General features: G+C 42.2%; 1 protein-coding gene, 1 long non-coding RNA gene and 3 other non-coding genes across 7 annotated transcripts in view; all 5 read left to right on the top strand.

Annotated features, from left to right (window-relative positions):
- The first annotated feature begins 4,070 nt into the window (after positions 1-4,070).
- On the top strand, positions 4,071-4,158 carry LOC119264860. The gene has a single exon (XR_005131259.1). It is a non-coding gene; the product is annotated as a small nucleolar RNA SNORD60 (small nucleolar RNA).
- Positions 4,159-4,250: 92 nt separating this feature from the next.
- Positions 4,251-7,425, top strand: LOC108437105. The gene is made up of 7 exons (XR_001858586.1): positions 4,251-4,365; positions 4,609-4,735; positions 4,961-5,012; positions 5,666-5,767; positions 5,985-6,029; positions 6,459-6,498; positions 7,250-7,425. It is a non-coding gene; the product is annotated as an uncharacterized LOC108437105 (long non-coding RNA).
- Positions 4,413-4,500, top strand: LOC119264859. Its single transcript, XR_005131258.1, has one exon. It is a non-coding gene; the product is annotated as a small nucleolar RNA SNORD60 (small nucleolar RNA).
- Positions 4,803-4,889, top strand: LOC119264858. Its single transcript, XR_005131257.1, has one exon. It is a non-coding gene; the product is annotated as a small nucleolar RNA SNORD60 (small nucleolar RNA).
- A 1,280-nt stretch (positions 7,426-8,705) lies between the features above and the next one.
- LOC108437129 (monocyte to macrophage differentiation factor 2) overlaps positions 8,706-19,946 on the top strand; it is a 16,292-nt gene continuing 5,051 nt past the window's right edge. Inside the window, exons 1-4 of one of the 3 annotated variants that reach the window (XM_017714034.2) lie at positions 8,706-9,096; positions 16,264-16,345; positions 17,264-17,424; positions 19,295-19,369. In XM_017714034.2, coding sequence (XP_017569523.1) covers positions 9,083-9,096; positions 16,264-16,345; positions 17,264-17,424; positions 19,295-19,369 — 332 coding nt within the window. In that variant the 5' untranslated portion in view covers positions 8,706-9,082. The other 2 variants (XM_017714035.2, XM_037543160.1) reach the window with 2 other exon arrangements.

Raw genomic sequence — 19,946 nt, 5'->3', positions numbered from 1 at the left:
GGATATTTTGATGATTTAGGATGGCTTCTGTCCTAACTTCAGTCTTAGCTGAAGTTACTATGACAGCAATGCAGAGCTGAGACTTAGATTTTTCAATTCAGAGAAAAAAGGAGGCACCCGCAAAGTTTTCAGAACAAGTTCTTGGCTTACCTGGAAGAATCAAACGCTGCACACCCGGCAGTCCTGGAAGCCCCTCTTAAGCACATGCTGGAGAGTTGAAAAGCCAAGGCAGCTCAAGCTGCTGAAAGATTAGGGGTGGAAGAAACATTGAACAAACGATTTATAGTCACTTTTGGACCGTTTCTTCAGGCCGTAAAAGAGACTGTTGAAAAACCAGAAAACCTGTACTCTTAAAAAAGATGGTTCTTTAAGGGTTCTTTAGTGAAGAAAACGGTTCTATATTGAACAATAAATGCTCAAAGAGTCCTTTGCATGACTGAAGGGTTCTTTGCATCCTGAAAGTGTTCTTCAGATTGCAGCTAGAAGAGGACTGTAGATGGTTCTATATAGAACCTTTTTGAGAAGCGTTCTGCCATTGTTACACTGTCAAGCGTGTAACAATACTAGAACCATTTTTGGTGCTATATAGAACCTACTATAGCACATTCTTTAGTAATCTGAAGAACCAGTTTAAACATGCAAAGGGTTCTTTGAATGTTTATTTAAGTGATACTTTTTTTTTTTTGATCCCACAACCAGGGAAGTTCCACCTCCGCATTTAACCCATCCATGAAGTGAAACACCACATACACACTAGTGAACACACACAATAGGGGGCAGTGAGCACACTTGCCCTGAGCGGTGGGCAGCCCTATCCACGGCGCCCAGGGAGCAATTGGGGGTTAGGTGTCTTGCTCAAGGACACCTCAGTCATGGACTGTCGGTGCTGGGGATCAAACCGGCAACCTTGTGGTTACAGGGCCGGTTCCCTAACCTCCAGCCCACAACTGCCCCAAATTGTTCTATATAGAGCCGTTTTCTTTACTAAAGGGCAGGCGATTTTAATTATGGGGTTTCACAGCCAGGTCTCAGCAAAAAAAGTTCTTATTTTCACTCATTAGACAAGAAAATAAACCCTGTATTGATGTCCTGTTTGATTTCATGTTCCACTCACCCTTAATTCCCTCTAATTTTATTTTCATGAGCAGTTTTTATTAAAGGGACCAGTGTGTCCAAACAGATGAACATTTTTTCTTGCCAGCAAACACACAGTTCCATCTAATAGAACTACAGTAGGGTCAGACTAGGTCCACCCCGTCACAAATCAGCTCGCACTATGAACTGAAAGATAAACATGTTTAGTATAAGAAGTTTTCAAGTTAGCAAAATGTTTTCAGTATAATATTTAGGGTACTAAATTGTGGTTCTAATGCTGAATCGCCCTACATTACACACACACACACACACACACACACAGCTGGAGCCAGTGTTCATTGGGCAGAAGTTAGGATACACCCTGGACAGGTTGCAAGTCCATCACAGGGCAGACAGACAGATTCACACCGAGGGGCAATGTAGCATGTCCAATTGGCCTGACTGCATGTCTTTGGACCGTGGGAGGAAACCGGAGAACCTGGAGGAAACCCACATGGACACGGGGAGAACATGCAAATGCAAACATGCAAATCACTAGTAGTATGCTGAGGCCTCGGTAGCTAGCTAAATTTGCATATATGCATAAATAAAAAGGAGAACCTTGGTCTGTTGTTTGTCTAACAGTAAACACACAGTCATCTATGCTGCGAAAGCTCAGATGGTGCTGGTTATTGATCACAGTTTGTCCTTTCCATCAGTCAGAACTGAACCTGTCGGCTTTATTACTTATTCATGCTCATCAAATATAACAGCTCACTTTTGCCCTTTTTATTAACGCCATTTAACTGTTTATTCATGATTTTTAGGTTGTTTATGACCTAATTAATGACCATTAATGAGCTCATTTTAGGCCATTACATAAACTCTTTTTAAGGGTAGTCTTGCTCTAAAAGTGGTACCGAGTAAAGCCACAGTTTACATTCAATTCCAAGGCCAGAACACTAGATGGCGCTCTCTCTAATCTAGTGACTTTTTGAAAGAGCAGGATTTTTAAAAACGTGTTACTTATATTAATAAATAAGTGTTTGCTACATCATTGTTGGTCTTTTTTGTGCATCAACATCCAAGAAATCAAAGTTTTTCTTCTCTTTTCTGAGGGAAGAAGCTCCAACCCCTCACTGAGGTTTGGAAAATGTACCTGTTCCATTCATCATCATCTAAACTGCTTATTCTCTTGGCTTGTAGGAGGAGCTGGAGTCTATCCCAGCGCTCACTGGGCAGAAGGCAGGAAACATCCGGGACAGGCCGCTAGTCCATCACAGGGCAGACACACAAACACATTCACACCTAGGGGCAATGTAGCATCTCCAGTTGGCCTGACTGCATGTCTTTGAACTGTGGGAGGATCAAACCGCTCTGAATGACTTTGTCCATCTCAGTCACTGCAGGAGAACCTTAGGAGACTTTGTCCATCTCAGTCACTTACAGGAGAACCTTATTCAAAAATTCTATATAATTAAATAGAAACAAAGTGGGTTTGGTGTGAAACGGTGTTAGATATATGCTGCCTGGTGTCCAATTCATAGTTTTGTGATAGTGTTTTGGCTTAAAATGTATATTAATTAAGTGATACTTTATTAATCCCACAAACGGGGAAATTCCACCTCTGCATTTAACCCATCCGTGAAGTGAAACACCACATACACACTAGTGAATAGACACACACACTAGGGGGCAGTGAGCACACTTGTCCGGAGCGGTGGGCAGCCCTATCCACAGCACCTGGGGAGCAATTGGGGGTTAGGTGTCTTGCTCAAGGACACCTCAGTCATGAACTGTCAGCACTGGGGATTGAACCGGCAACCTTCCAGTCACAGGGCCAGTTCCCAAACCTCCAGCCCACGACTGCCCCAAAATCCATTCGGGGGTACATGTGGAGGGGTACATGCAGGGCATTGTAAGGCAACATATCCCCCAAAGAAAACATGTTTTGGATTTACCACCTTTTACCATCATCAGCATTACATATAAAAACTCAGGCACGTGGAGGTTCACTGGTGGTTCTAGATAATAAAATGGCTATGTTTGTGTTGTAGTCATGGCGACCCCTGGTTCCTATCACCACCACTGCAAAGAAATCTGTGTCTCTAGAAGGAAGCATTTCATATCCACTCTGCATGACTTTGTTTCTATATCTCAAGGACTAAATTATTTTTTAAAAAATTAAAAATTGGTGGACGTCCCCTTTAACCCTAGCCCTCCTAGCCAGCTGGTGGCGACGGCGAGCAGATGTTACTGTGTTGGGTTCCACGATGAAGAAGGACTATTAAAAGTGAACACACGAGGGTTTCCGTCCTCTTGGAGGAGAAGGAGCCCACGTGTGTGAGTGACCCGTGGTCAGCAGAGCTCTCCAGCATGGCTTTCTACCTCCTTCCCTCCGCGTAAGTGGTCAGTCACGTCCACCGGTGCTTTTATACAGCGGTTGTTCTTTGAAGTTCGCCGAGTTTGTGCGTCACAATAGCCCGTAGCTATAGGAACTTCAGATGTGGCCGCGCGTGCGTTCGCTAGTTTTCTTCGAGTGCGTCTTGCTTGTTGTAGCTGTAGCTTAATTTGTCATAATTATCCTAGTAAATATTGGAGTTTTGTAGTCTTGTGGCTTTTTTTGTCTTTAATAGCTAAAATATACTTTCCCTCGTCTATTCTATCCATGTATTCTCATTCTAGCTTCAGCTTTAGCCTTTGTGTTTTACCTATTCTGAATAACTCAAGCCTCCATGGACAGTTTCTTGGTTTCGAGTTGTGATCTAAAAGGTCTTCCTGACCATCTTTTGCTCCTGTCTTACTTTCCTTCTTCTGTACGACCTCTCTTGTAGGACCACGTGGCTTTGGATGACTAGCACTCGGCTTGCTGGGCCTCTTGGAGAACCCATCTACACAGTAAATCAGGGTTCCTTCAAATGAAGGCGAGTTTCCTCTTCTCTCACTGCAGTGCTGCCTTATTTTTTTATCCTCATATTTAATAGGAAATGCTTCTGAACCGCTGATGACCAATCTTACCTTTTTCTGACACCTCGTATGAGCACTGAACAGCAGTGCCTGATTAGGAGTTACATTCTGAGGTTCATGAAGCTGCTTGAACTAGCTAATTCTAGCTAATGATTACGAGCGTGCGGTTGATGATCAGGTTGTTTTAGGCATGTTTTTTCTCCAAATAGGAGCCTGTTTGCAGTATGGACAGGGCTGTGGCTGGTGGTAACCGTACCTGACTAGTGACTAGTAGCACTCAGCTTGCTGGGCCTCTTGGAGAACCTATCTACATGGTAGATGAAGGTGAGGGCTAACTTTTGTACTTTAATTTTTAATAGAAAATGCTTCTGAACCGCTGATGACCAATCTTACCTTTTTCTGACACCTCGTATGAGCACTGAATAACAGTGCCTGATTAGGAGTTACATTCTGAGGTTCATGAAGCTGCTTGAACTTCTGGCTAATGCTTATTAGTGTATGTTTGATGTTCAGGTTGTTTTAGACTACTTTTTTTTTTTTTTTTTTCCCCCTCTCTCCTCCAAACAGGTGCCTGTTTGCAGCATGGACAGGGCTGTGGCTGGTCGTAACTACCCGAGGTGACTAGTAGCACTCTGCTTACTTGGCCTCTTGGAGAACCCGTCTACACAGTAGATGAGGGCTGCTGCAAATGAAGGTGAGTTGCCTCACTTTCTTTTTTATTGCCGTGGTGCCTTTTTACCCCAATATTGAGAGCACTTCAGAACCGCTGATGACTAATCTTACTTTTTCTGACACCTCGTATGAGCACTGAACAGCAGTGCCTGATTATGAATTACAATCTGAGGTTCGTTATTCTACTCGTGGCTACTACTTAGTAGCGCAAGCTTGATGCTCACATTGTTTTGTCTTCTCCAAACAGCTGTCTGTCTGCAGGACGGCCAGGGCTGTGGCTGAGGACTACTATGCCTGAGGTGAGTAACACTGAATGGTACTGTATGCTGAAGTTAAGCTTTGGTTTCTATCAACTTAACTACTTATCTTGCTGTAAATGGGCAATAAAGCACTGAGAATCCTTTTCTCTTAAGCGAAAAATCTTATTTAAAATGTAAACGCAGATGTCTAGTTATATCTAAAAAGCTAAGACCGTGGTGCCCAAAGCAGTCCCTACCTGGAGATCTACCACCCTATAAAGTCCAGATTCCCTGTCTGGCTGTAATATTTAGGTCTGCATTCTCCAGAGTATGGGATGAAGCTAAACTTTGTGGGGTTAGATGTCCAGGACCAGGATTGAGCACCCCTGTGCAAAAGGGGTAATTTAACTTAATTTGAGTGTTATTTTAATCTTCTAGCAGGCATGTTTCACTTTGTCTGGGTATGGTTTGCTTTATTTTCTGAGCTTGTGTGCTTTGAACTTCATATGGTCAGACATTTGGTATGTTGGCTTGTAGTGGTCCTGTGGAGTTCTGTATTGGCCTTATTAGTAAAGACTTCTCCTGAAGTTCTAGCTAATCTACCCTTTTTCTGTTTTGTTCACCCCCCCCAAAGCTGCAGGACAGTTTTGATTGGATATAAAGGCCTTGGTAATGAGCTTTTCCACCCCTCCCCTGTTTTCGTCTTAATATAGGACTGCCTTTGTAGGACCGCGTGGCTCTGGATTACTAGTAGCACTTGGCCTAATGCTCCGTCATTTCCAGCTACAGATGGATGAACCCTGCTACAAGTAAAGGTGAGCTTCCCCATGTGCTTTCCTGTATTTGGGAAGTCCATCTCTACTCTTAATGCTTCTGGACTGATGCTTTAATTGACACCTTATGAGCACTGCTAACAGTGCCTGATTATGAATTCGTGTATGGTATGTGAAGCTGGCTTTGCATTCTTTACCTTATTAATGCTTAGCATGTGCTTGGTCAGATTGTAGGCTTACATTTGTGTTCTTTCAACAGGTTCCTGTTTTGAAAGGCTGTGGCTGGAGGCATGCAATGCCGGAGGTGAGGTGGCTGTGATGTGCTAAGCAGAGTTGTTGGGCAGTTAATTTCATGGTAAAGCTAGGCGCTGCATGCATGCCATTTTCAGTGCAAGATTAAATATCGAAAAATATAAGATGCAATCCGAGCACTTCATGCTTTGTTTTGCACCTCCTAGTTTTTTCATAGCTCCATTAGTGCTGGAAATAGCTCATCTGCATGGCTGTGAAATGCAGTGATGAGGATTTGTTTGTCTGCTCCTTGGTAAAAGGATTTGATGATAAACTCTCTCCCTGATGCATTTTAATGCTCTGCAATGCTCTTTCGATAAAGAATATACTGGATTCTCCCAGTATTGCACCTTTCTTGTTAAGTCTTTGTAGTTGGCGTTACTGATTGGCGAACATTACAACTGAATTTGTGCTTGACTTTTATTTTCTAATTTGTTCACAGGTTTATCAGTGCTCCCTTTGACTGCTGCGTCCAGTTAATGGTAAGGAGCTTGTCTTGGTGGCTATTATGTAATCAAGTAATGTCTGCCTTGCGTCAAATGACTTTCTTGCAATTTCACTGGCGAACTTCCAACGTTGGAAACGGTCATGAGTGTCTTGCTAGTTTCATTGCACTCGTATCATCTCAATTGTTTAGTGTAAGGTGGTCAGGATGGCTGACTTCTCTTATGCTAACTGTACACTAGAATACTTTGAAGAGACGTTTTGAAAGACTGAAGATGCGACGGTGTCCGGCTAATGTCAGGTTTTTATTCGCAGACTGATTTTGCAAAGACTGGGGATCTTGCAGGGTCACTATATGTAAGACTGCAAGTAGATTGACTTCCCATGAATCTGGAGGAAATTTCCAAGTAGAAACACCTTCCTTCCACTTTGTGTGTATACACAAATGGGAATATTCATTGGCTGAGCATGTAAAGATCTGGGGCTCAGCCCAGTTCCCTGTAGATCTGTATATTCTAGCAGATTACTCAATTTTTAATTGACTTGAAAAAATGAGCAGTTACTTTTTTAAATTTGACATTTACACACCAACAAAATGTGCAGCGGTTCAGCATTTTTTGGTTTAAAATTTATTTTAATGGTTGGCAGCAATGTAACTGCTATTCAAGTCCTACAATCCACTGAATGACACCCATGATTTGCTGGCCTGATTTCAAGGCTTGAATGTACATGATGCAAGCTCTGCTTTTGGTTGTTGTGAATGCTGTTAAATTAATTTTGCCTTTGCAGGTGGGGGGGTTCCTGGAGCAAGATGGGAACCACACCATGCTGCTGGTGAAGACTCTTGGTTTACCAGAGAACTTTAACATCCAGCGTGTTTTAGCCATAGACAGCACTTGAATGCACTGCTCATTGTAACACTTAGCATAATTCATCTTTATGGAATAAATTGTTACTGTACATAATGTGTCTGAGGTTTGAATGCATCATCCTGAGTCTGTAGAGTGATCAGTGTCCTAAAGAATGGACCAAAGCCCTAACAGGTTTCTGATACTGACATCTTCGTAAAGAGAGATGGCAAATGAAGCACTTTTTTAAAGAAACTGCTATGCTTTAATGCTTTAGAGCCTTACTGCATGGGAGTCATTAGGTCACTTTAAAGTACTGGAGATACTAGGCTCTGTAGAATTGCTCTACACCAGCTGGTCCAAAATAGGGTGGTCCAATTTACTTTGCCCAAACATCAATAGCATGCTTGGTGGACTTGAACTTTAAATGTTATGTGAAGCATTTCCATGCAACAACCTTAGGTACCTACTTGCTTGAGTAAATACTTTCATGTGCAGCTTCATGGCTATGTTTAATGATGGAGAAGCAGCCCACGTTTAGGTTGGTTATGTCTGTACCTACCTAGAAGGCTTCAACGTGCCTAACAGTATAAAACGGTAAATTGCATGTTTGGGCCGCAAGGATGCAAAGTGATGGTAAGTAAAACTGAATGATGGGGGTTTTTCTTAACATTTTCAAACCAAGATTACATCTTAGAGTACATTTGTTGAATTTGTGGTCTGGTGAAAAAGAACTACTCTTAAAAAGCTGGTTCTTCAGTAAAGAAAATGGTTTTATATTGAACTGTGCACGCTTCAGGAACCATTTGCATAGTTCAGAGTGATGGAGAAAGACTGAGCTGTAGATGGTTCTACATAGCATCAAAAAGGGTGCTTCTATTGTTACATCTTGACATCCCAGTAGAAGAACCCATCCCAAAAAGTTTCTGTATAGAACACCGGTAACGCATTCCAATCTGAATAACCACTTAACGGTGTTTGTGGTTCCTGCAGAACCCAGTTTCTGACTGAAGAACCATCTTTTTCAAGAATGTAGGTAGGACTTTGAGTGAAGGTGCTTCTGTTTTGTTTTAAATCGAGATCATTGTTAAAAGATCTCCTATAATGAGGCCGTGAAGTGTTGATGGTTTTTGTGTTTTGGCTCTTTCAATGGTTTGATATCACAATGGAAAGAGCACTAATGGTTTAACATGTGGCCGGTGGTTGTTTCCAAATGGGATCCAATGGTGTCCCACAGAAAACTAGTGGTCTCAACTGGAAACCCTTGAGCCGATTCATATCAGAAAGCAAAACTGGCAGGTTTTAATCCAGATGGTGGGTCCAGCAGGGTAGGGAGAGCTGAAAGAGGGGCTGTTTGCTTTGGCACAGCTGATTGGAGAATCCAAATAAGCCAATGAAGCATGAGGCTGTAGACAAAGGGATTCCCCCAAGCAGTGGAGCATGAACAGCAGGGCATGAGTGAATCACTCAACCCCCAGCAGATCAGTGTCCAAACAAGGGCTTCTGATTCAGCCCAGACCAGAGCTGCTGACATCACGTCTCGGTAGGAAAACCGCCACATCCTTCTCGCTAGAAGGCTTCCGGACGATGCCTCCAACTGACATGTTTTCATGACCATCATCTGCGTCCACTGATACATGTTCCCAGAGGCGATCGATCCAGGCTGGCCCGGATTCGCCACCACCTCGCGTCTGGATTAAACGCTTCACGGCTTCGTTCCTTTGTCTTATTGCTCGGATTCGGTCGTGCAACAGTTGCACTCGAGCTCATTTAAATGAATCTGGTAAGGTAAGTGGAGCTGAGCCGCTGGAACACGGTGTGGCGATCTGCGTTGCTTCTCGGTTCCAGAGGCGCTTTCAGGCGGGGGTCCGTTAGATCATCCGTGCAAAACATCTGTAGGTGTTCACCAGGCGTTGTTTGTATGGAGGGACACGCGTTTAATCCCACGTTCCAAAGCCCTAATCTGCTTGTTGTTGTTGGAGAGTGGAAGGAAAACGGTACATGGACACGTATCGTCCTCCCCTTCATTCAAAGACTGAACCCATAAAGCTAAGCTGGTTTATGCAGGTCTGGTGCTGGGTTTGCTGGTCAGCCTTGCACGGTCTGAGCAGCATCCAAACGCTGGTTTTGGTGTTGACCACCATAATAACTTTCATTGCTGCTGACCAGCACACCAGCGTCCAAAACGTGACATATGCTGGTTTTGGTGTTGACCATGTTTTCACCTTCCATTGCTGCTGACCAGCACACCACTGTCCAAAACATGACATATGCTGGTTTTGGTGTTGATCATCTTATCAGCTTCCTTTGCTGCTGACCAGCACACCAGGGTCCAAAACATGACATATGCTGGTTTTGGTGTTGATCATCTTATCAGCTTCCTTTGCTGCTGACCAGCACACCAGGGTCCAAAACATGACATATGCTGGTTTTGGTGCTGACCATGTTTTCAGCTTCCATTGCTGCTGACCAGCACACCAGGGTCCAAAACATGACATATGCTGGTTTGGGTGTTGACCATCTTATCAGCTTCTATTGCTGCTGACCAGCACACCAGGGTCCAAAACATGACATATGCTGGTTTTGGTGTTGACCATCATATTAACTTTCATTGCTGCTGACCAGCACACCAGCATCCAAAACATGACACATGCTGGTTTGGGTGTTGACCATGTTTTCAACTTCCATCGCTGCTGACCAGCTTTGCTGGACACCAGCCATGCTGATAGTGCAGCCGTCAAAAAAATGCATCTGGATTGCTGTGTAGGTGGTGGACCGAATGAGTATAATAGAGCATTATGTGGGCATGAAACATGCATGGGATATCACATTTGGTGGAAATGTGCATTGTGTAGATAGGAGATGCATCATTGGATGGAGGAGGTAGTGATTTGCATGGAGAGCCAATTAATGCTGAATTGAAGAGCAAGTGTAAAAATGTGGGTAGCACTTTACTGTAGGGATGTAGGTGCACAAGTCCGGTCCTGGAGGGCTGGTGTCCAGCACAATTTGGTGATTTACCTGCTAAAACACATCTGATTACACTCATCTGTTAATTGCCAGGTTTAATTGTTTGGTTTAATATGTTTGACTACCAAACTGTACTGGACACTGGCCATCCAGGACTGGAATTGTGCACCTCTGCTGTTGAGTACTGTTTATACATGCTTATTATTATTAAAGGTTACATTTGCCATCAATGTTAGCTAAAGTAGCCTTTTTCACAGATGAGGCCCATTGGGGAAAAAAGCATTTCTAGACATTTATGTAGTGTTATGTTAGTTGTTTAACAAGTTTATGTAGGTAGCCTGGTGAACAGCACCCTACAGTAAAGTCTTACTGAAATATGAAATGCAATGCATGCTGTCATTGTCATTTCAGTACATTTGCAGTACAAAAAGGAGGTCAAGCGACATGAAAACAGTGTAGTGGAGGTTTTGCTTTTCATTTTGGTGCTAATTCCTCTCCATAATTAGGCATTCAGAGTTGAATAATGATGTATGCTGTGAAAGAGAGTTAAAGCCGTCGAGAGATTCCCCCAAACAATGTAAAAACTCAATGATTTTTCCCGTTTTCAGAGTTTTCGATGGTTTTGGTGATGGTTAACATGTGGTGTGGTGATTAACTTCTAGAACTGTGTCCAGTTTTTGGTTTAAAAAAAGCTTTGCAAGACAAGAAATAGCTGAGGTTTTAGCCTAAAATTATTACGTATTAGCATGTTAGCTAGCCTTGTGACCAAACTAGTAGGGATGTGGGGAGTGTAAAAATGATATATTTTGTATCACGTAAAACCATCCCAAGTGATATTAAATGATCACCTATTCTGTTCTTTTTATTAAGTTTTACATTAAGATTGTATATAATAATGGCACAAATCAGAGGGACAGAGAAGGTGGAGCAGTTTGGAGATAAAGCCAGAGAGGCCAGGTTGAGATGGTTTGGCATGTGTTGAGGAGGAATAGTGGATATATTGGGCAAAGAATGTTGGAGATGGAGCTGCCGGGTAGAAGGAGAAGAGGTAGACCTCAGAGAAGGTTTATGGATGTAGTGAAGGTGGACATGGAGATGGTTGGTGTGAAAGTAGAGGAGGCAATGGATAGGGCAAGATGGAGGCAGATGATCCGCTGTGGCGACCTAAAGGGAGCAGCCGGAAGAAGAAGAAGAAGATAATAATAATGGCAGAAATATAGGCGATTGTGTTGGTCTCTGCGTTTGGGTTTTGTCAATTTCCATCCATGGTCCAAATGGTCGTTAAATGCAGTTACATTTTAAGGGAAAAAAACATATTTAATATGAACTTACACAGAACTGTCAACAGCCAAATATTTTATCAGATTTTTCAGTATTTTGTGTCCAAACTTTGGCTTTATTACAGCTTCCATTCTTTACAAGAAATCTGCAGGGATATTTTTCTACACCTTCAAATTTCAGTCTTAGAAGTTGTTGAGGTCTGGGGTGGTCAGTCCATTTGTTCAGCTTCTTTGTTTGCTGTGTCCGTCTCCTTTTCTCAGTGAGGTTCTTCTTGATCAGCTACACGTCCTTTCAGACCCATCGCGCTGAGTGGTGTTCTCACAGTGGACGGACGGACCGAAACACCTGTGGATGTTTTCAGATCTGAAGCAGCTGGATTTTCTCCTCTCTCTCAGAGACCCCCAGATTTGGAAACTCTGGTTTCTTTTTTCACTCATTGTTCCTTTCATTTTCTCCCTCGTTATCGAAGTGGAATATTTTATGTAACCTTTTCAGAAACATCTCCTGGAAAATGTCTTCGACTGGCCAAGTTTGACTAGAAATGAAATCATAAATGCAGTGTATTTTCAGATTTCTGCATGGCACTGTATCTTTTGGTTGGTTTTGTGTGGAAATGCTAGGTCGCCGTATGTAGGCTGCTGTATTGGGTCACTAATAATAGTAATTAGAACGTGTGATGCGAGGCTAGTATGAGTGTAGACTAACTGGGTGTGCTCTGATTGATACTTCACACAAGCTTTTTTTTTTGACGTTTATGATAGTGATATTGTTTTCTGTTCTAAAATGGGTGGGTGACACCGTTATAAGATTAAGCATTTCCAGACATTTTCCCTGCATTAGTTTGGAAGAAGTGAGTTGTTTCTTCAAGCTGAAAATGATGCTAATGACTTGGTGGTGACCATAATGGTGTTATTGCAAGGCAGGGCAGATAACATTTATCCCTAATTGGTGTCTCATTTGGAAGGATCTGCCACTGTATTATGAAAGTGGTCTCCTTTTACAGCGCTCTGCCATATCTTGTTGGAGTGCATCTTTAAATAACCTTGTACCTCCATTTTTGACATTTTTCCGTTTTTTGACATCATTTGAAAATACCCATTACCCTTGGCATTGCTTGTAAATTTAATGATGAACGGACCAAAAGAAACAACCCAAAATGACTTGGGAAAAAAGTCTGGTTCCATTGACTTACATTGAAAGTAACATAGGTTTTTTCCTTCTCCTGTAAAGTTACTGTTTTGGAGATACAAGGTTTTCTTCCAACAACAGCGATATATAGTGCTGATACATTCTAACATAAATTAGTCCTTGATTTTCTTTGTGTAGTGGAGAATTAAATATTCATTGCTTGTTTTGACATAAGAATATGATGTAGTATGTAAACACTGCTAAAGTTTCAAAACATACCGTTTGCTGTTCAGACCATACAGGCCACCTTGTTTCAACATCCATTGTCCAGTTTATCAGCTCCACTTACTGTATAGCTGCACTTTGTAGTTCTACAGTTACAGACTGTAGTCCATCTGTTTCTCTGATACTTTGTTACCCTGTTCTTCAGTGGTCAGGACCCCCATGGACCCTCACAGAGCAGGTATTATTTGGGTGGTGGGTCATTCTCAGCACTGCAGTAACACTGACGTGGTGGTGGTGGTGTGTTAGAATGTGTTGTGCTGGTACAAACCGACAAAACTGCTAAAAATTCAGAAAGGTTTTTTCACTGTGTCGAACTTATCCAAATGAATTCATCCTAATTAGCTTTAAATAAGTAACTAATGCATCAAAGAAGAAATAGTAAATGTTGCCAGATTACATGCGTAAAGTTAACAGATGAATGAAGTAAACAAACAAACAAGGTATGTTTTACAATATACAGCCTTTTATTTGACTTTATTGGGAACTGGAACAGAGCACAAACAGATCCTAGGACTAGTTTGGGATTTTTTGCCCTCACGTTCCATCACCTTTCTTTCTCTTTTCCTCAGGTGATACTTTGCCCTACAGTGAAGACCTCATTCAAGCCTAGTCTTACGTAAGCCTAAAATGTGGTTTTCTACAGGAAAGCTTGCTAATTGGTAGTTTACGAAATGTAGACAAGCACTGCCTCCCTTAGTTACAGATATACTATCTATACTTGTCCCAGTATGCTAAACTCATCAAATAAATAGAAGTTCTGCATTAAGAATAGCAGACAAATGCCATAATTAAGTTAGTTCCTTGCAATCAACAAGACATGTCATTTGACCAAAGTTTATGTGTGAGTATGTCTTACCTTTTAGCCTGTGATTGGTTTTGAAGTTGAGCTATGAGGTGTGGTCTTCTGTGTGGCAGATTTTATTGCAAAACTTTTTCAGCCTTGGGGAAGAAACATTAACATTTAGACTCTAGACCAGGGGTCACTAATAGGCGGTCCAAGTCCAGACCCAGATATTGACCTATGTTATTATTTACTATTCTATGTAATTATTTATTTTGACCGGTCCTATTTTTGGCATATTTTATGGCTTTCGCAGCCCAGGAAGCTCACATACCAATCACATGTGTTTTAAAAGTCACGCGTGACGCTACTCAGCCCTAGATGATCAAGTAGTTGAGCATCTGAATGACACTTTTTTTGTTTTTAGAATCTTTTTTCCTTAATAATCTAGACTAATTTACTACCACCAATGTTCTCACTGAAGATTAGTTCTGTTGGAGGAAGTAGTAAAATGCATAAATCTGCAAAAATAAGGAAAAAAAACCCTGCAAACTGCTCAAAACAGCCCGTTTTTGCAGCTTAATTTCCTCGTACAGACTATTGAGTTTGTGGTGAACAGTAAACTTTACCACACCACTTTTTACATTACTACATCAAACTTTTTTTTTATTTAAAAAAAAGTGAGGACAATTTGTTTATTTCATGATCTGGGATCTTTACTAATATTACAAATGAAGGTGTTTCTAGAAATTGTACTTGTTGAAACTGTTCTATGGGTAGATAATGTTGCAGTATTTCATGAAATGAAGTAGACATTTTTTGAATAAAATTACTGAAAACAAGGAAAACCATTAGGGAATAAGTTAAATAATCCTAATATTCTTAAAGCAATCTTCGAATGAGAACTTTTAGATATGTTGACTAGATTTAAGTTAAGTTAAGCCAGGATAGCATTTTTTGCTGTGACTCTTCTTCAACTCCACTGAATCTCCTGACATTTTGTTTCACTTCCTATAAATGACATTGTGGTCCATTTCCTGTCCTGTAGATTGGCACTGTATAAATTCACACCGCAGGGAGCCGTTAGTGGTGGCTGCTTTCCATAACAGACGAAAAAAGAACTAGCGAGAAAGAAATGTGACGCATTTCATCCGTGCAGTACAAGTGCTATCTGTGTTAAATGGGGGGTGATGGAGCAGCCCTGCATTTTTGAGAAGCTGCGGAACATTGCAGAGGACTGCAGGACACTCGCAAGTGTGTGGAAGGCGTTAAGGGTAACTTCCTTACGAATGAGGGTGGTCTTGGAGGGGGCTGGCTGTCCTGAGGCAAAGGATTGAGTGGAGTGAGAGGAAACATTTTACGTCGAGATTCGCCAGCGAACTCGCTCCTGCTGCCTCAGGCTCTGCGGATCCTGCGTTTCTATGGCAACTGTGACATCACCCCTGCACAGAGACGTGAGTAAAGGATGCTAGAATCCTCTGTCATGGTTCTCCATGGTTACCAGCTGTTGCTAAGCAACTGAAGGGGAACATTGGTGCGTGGCAGCGTCAGCTTAATATGACTAGTCACAGGACTTAATCATTAGTCACATGACCTGCTGGTCCCATGATCACATGACTGGCATTAGTGGACTTCCACCAGCCGGCTGGACAGGTGCTTCATGAAGGAACTGAGTGAAAAATACATGTCTGTCATTTTGCTGTTGGTGGTCTCCAACCCTGGTCCTGGAGAGTGAAGCCAGTTGACCAATGTAGGAGGTACCTACCACTCATTTATCACTTCATTTGTCCCTTTACACTGGTGGTCACCAACCCTCCTTCCTGCAGAGTTTAGTGCCAACCGTTATCCAATAAGCCGTCCCACCCCTCACTTAGGGGTAGCTCTCCAGGACCAGGGTTGGAGACCACTACTGTAGGGTAATAGCTGTAAAGTGGTGAAGATTAGCGGTGAAGCCAGTTTGGTCTTTTTTGAATTGATCTGGTTGCTTTTGAAATGTTGGCCCTCATTCATTGTGAGCGCCCTCTGCTGGCTGGCCAACCCAGAAAAGAGAAATTCACTGTTTTTGTCATTTTCAGTCCCATCCCAAACACACAAGCTATACGAGTGTTTGGATGTGGTCAGAAATAGTTTCTGTTAAACTGCTTTTAGCACGTGGCTAATAGGTGTGAAACGTTGCTGGTGTGAAGTTCATGAGATGGGGAAATGGCTTTGAGCCTGATATGATGGACCATGTGTATAACAGAAAGACGAGCTTTTTTTTATCTATTTAATATAATGTACAGACAGAGGAGGTTAGTGATCGGTTACATTTACTCAAGTCCATGTATTTATGCAAAATATTGGTGGATTTGAACCTTAACGTAAGACCTTGCAGGACAAAATGGAAAGGCACATCTGAGAAGTCATTGTTCTGAATTGGGTGAATTTTGCATTGCATGAATATGTTGGGGATCTCCTGCAGTGACCATTACGTTGTGTTTAGTTTGTTTATTTTTTGTCCATCTTTTCAGATTTATGAACAATCGAGCGCCGGCTAACAAGAGATATCAGCCAACGGAATACGAACATGCAGCCAATTGTGCCACACATGCAGTAAGTAGCCTTATTAACGTAGTACAGGGGGGCACAGCTCTGCTCCTGGAGGCTAATGTCCAGCACATTTTGGCGGTTTGCCTACTTAATTCAAGTCATCTGTAAATTGGATTTGAGTAGGGGAACCTCTAACCTCTGCTGGACATTGGCCCTCCAGGACCGGAGTTGTGCACCCCTGGCTTATTGTGTTTGCCATAAAATTAAAACTACCACATTCATTGTCCATTTTATCAGCTCCACTGACCGTATAGGGGCACTTTGTAGTTCTACAGTTACCGACTGTAGTCCATCTGTTTCTCTGCATACTTTATTAGCCCCCTTTCACTCTGTTCTTCAGTGATTAGGACCACCACAGAGCAGGTGCTATTTGGGAGGTTGATTAGTCTCAGCACTGCAGTAATGCTGACATGGTGGTGGTGGCGTGTTAGTGTGTGTCCACTCGCTGTCCACTCTATTAGACGCTCCTACCTTGTCAGTCCACCTTGTAGATGTAAAGTCAGAAACAATAGCTCATCTGCTGCTGCACAGCTTGTATTGGTCATCCTCTAGTCCTTCATCAGTGGTCACAGGACGCTGTTGGCTGGATATTTCTGGTTCTCAGTCCAGCAGTGACACTAAGGTGTCTGATCCACTTGCACCAGTGCAACACACCACCACCATGTCAGTGTCACCATAGTGCTGATAATGAACCACCACCGAAACAACACCTGCTCTGTGGGGGTCCTGACCACTGTAGAACAGGGTGAAAAGGGGAAACGGATGGACTACAATCTGTAACTGTAGAACTACAAATTGCAGCTATACAGTAAGTGATAAAATGGACAATGAGTGCAGAAACAAGGAGGTGGTTTTAGCTTTATGGCTGATTGGTGTTTATGTACTGTGTGGACACCTTTGTAACTGCATTTGTTCTTCCAGCTCTGGATCATTCCCAGTATCGTGGGCGGAGTGTTGCTGTACTTCTTGTCCGATGACCACTGGGAGGAGATTGCAGCGTATTTGTATGGTGCAGGGTTGTCCAGCCTTTTCATCATTTCTACAGCATTTCACACCATCACCTGGAAGAAGAGCCATCTACGGTACCAGCCATATATTTTTTACACACTTTGGGCTCTAATGCACCAAGGATATTTAGGATCCTTTATAAAGTGATCTGCATAGTCAATAGCGACCTAGAAATACTAGATTAATAGTGTTCCTCATGCTTCCAACGGTTAGATTATACATAGCTAATAGCTTATAATGGAACCTAACCCATTGCCCGGGTAAGACAACTCACCGTTTTATGTACAGTGTCCTCATGATCCATCACCCTACATATTCCAACCTTATGATGATACAAATTCTAGATTCATGTACACTCAACCAAAACTGCAGCACTCTTCACTTCTGCTTACCACAGCCACAAGTTTTACCTAATAAAGACAACATAACCAAGTTCAAATCAGACAGCTGAGATGTGCAAAGATGAGGAAAAACAATACAGTTAACTTAAAACCTTTAACGTAATCATCATATGCTAAAGCATACGCCAGTAGCAGACATGAAAAATGTTTATGGACCACTTATTTCTTACCTTTGATGACTCGCTGCATTGTAGTAGACACTTGGTTTGATATTTTGACACAGGCTGTTTCAGCTTTTGTAGTAAAAGAGCACGGAGACTATCAAATATTTTACACTATCAATGATGGAATCTCACTTATTTCCATCTTTTGACCAAAACTGGATTGGCCACAATGCATGACAGCAATCATGGAAAACAAATAAAATTGAGTTGTCTTAAAAACTCAGCTTAATGAATATTTGTTTGGGTAGGCCCATGATCAGTCTAAGTAGGCAGGCCTACCCGTGGCTACAAATAAATGACAAATCAAATGAGTCATAACACTCACTAAATCCGTCCCTTAATGTCCATTCATAGCTTAACAACTGTAACTAGGCCCAGACCAGCTTGCAGAATTACAGAAAATGCTGTGATGTTGTGGCGATTATTTCCTAAACTGAAACCACAAAAGGAGAAATGTTGGACTGCTGGAGTATCTCGCAATATATTATGTAATATCTTATACTTCAGCACATCTAGACCTAGACATTTTTGGGGGCAGGAGCTAGATGGACAAAACAATGTGAAAGTGAATTAAATATTTCAATTTAAGCACGCAAAAGTTTGGGCACCAAATAAAATATGTAGTTTGATCAGGGGACTGTTTGAACTTGCACTTTTATCCAGAGGGATAGCTTGGTTAAGGATGTGCCTGATATAAAAAGCCACTGTCCTGGATCCACTGTTTTATTCAGATGCAAATTCTGCTCCAAATAAATTATTGATGATGTGGTTCCTACATATAAAACATTAGCCAGTGTTTCATCAGCAAGGACAACAATGGAAACAGGGAATGACTGGTCATTTGATCAAGTGTACACTGTCTTAAACAAACAAATATGGTTAAAAACATGGCGTAAAATGTGAGAAAACCCAAAAGTGAATGGTAGTAAATCAGAATGAATGAACAAATCCCATTTTTTGCCACAACGTTAGCATGCAGTCCCAGGTCAGTAATCTGTCATATGCGGTTTTCTCCTTTTCAATAAATTAGCCAAGACGTCTTTGGTGTCTGAAGTTGGCTTCTTTAGTTTTGCACTGGAGCCATGAGTCTAATGTAGCTAACAAGTAGTGGAAGCTTATAACTATCAGTTAGCATCACACAAACTACATGGGGGTGGGGGGGTATTCCACAAAGCTGGATTTCTCAGTTAGCCAGATAACTTAAGCCCAAAGATGATGACTGTCCAATGAGAATGTCCCTCAGCTCTTTTCATATTGGGCAGGCTTGACTTTGCGCTTAGATTTTTGGCTGAACCATTACTTTTAATGGGTTGCAGGAGTGACTGGGCTTCATTGGACTGCCCAGTTTGAATTGGTGAACTTTTTGGATTTGTTTCTAGATCAGTGGAGCAGTGCTTCCACATGTGTGACAGGATGGTGATCTATTTCTTCATTGCTGCGTCCTACACACCCTGGTAAGTGCGTCACTCAAGAAAAGGGGAGGAGTTAGTGGTTCCAGCGTCCTCAGCAACAGACAGGAATGGCGCCCCCTGGATGCACATTTTGAAAGTAGTTGAAGCTCTTGGCAAACCCCAGTGGCAAGTGAAATAGTTGTATATACGATATATACGCCAATCAGGCATAACATTCTGACCACCTCCTTTTTTCTACACTCATTGTCCATTTTATCAGCTCCACTTACTGTATAGCTGCACTTTGTAGTTCTACAGTTACAGACTGTAGTCCATCTGTTTCTCTGATACTTTGTTAGCCCCCTTTTACCCTGTTCTTCAGTGGTCAGGACGCCCATGGATCCTCACAGAACAGGTACTATTTGGGTGGTGGATCATTCTCAGCACTGCAGTAACACTGACATGGTGGTGGTGTGTTGGTGTGTGTTGTGCTGGTATGAGTGGATCAGACACAGCAGTGCTGGAGATTTTAAACACTGTGTCCACTCACTGTCCACTCTATCAGACACTCCTACCTTGTCGGTCCACCTTGTCGGTCCATCTCCTGTGTCTGATCCACTTAGACCAACACAGCACACAC

The sequence above is a fragment of the Pygocentrus nattereri genome, chromosome 12, assembly GCF_015220715.1.
Source record: "Pygocentrus nattereri isolate fPygNat1 chromosome 12, fPygNat1.pri, whole genome shotgun sequence".
NCBI classification, from domain to species: domain Eukaryota; kingdom Metazoa; phylum Chordata; class Actinopteri; order Characiformes; family Serrasalmidae; genus Pygocentrus; species Pygocentrus nattereri.
The sequence above is the reverse complement of the archived record's forward strand: the minus strand, read 5'-3'. Positions and strand labels throughout refer to the sequence as shown.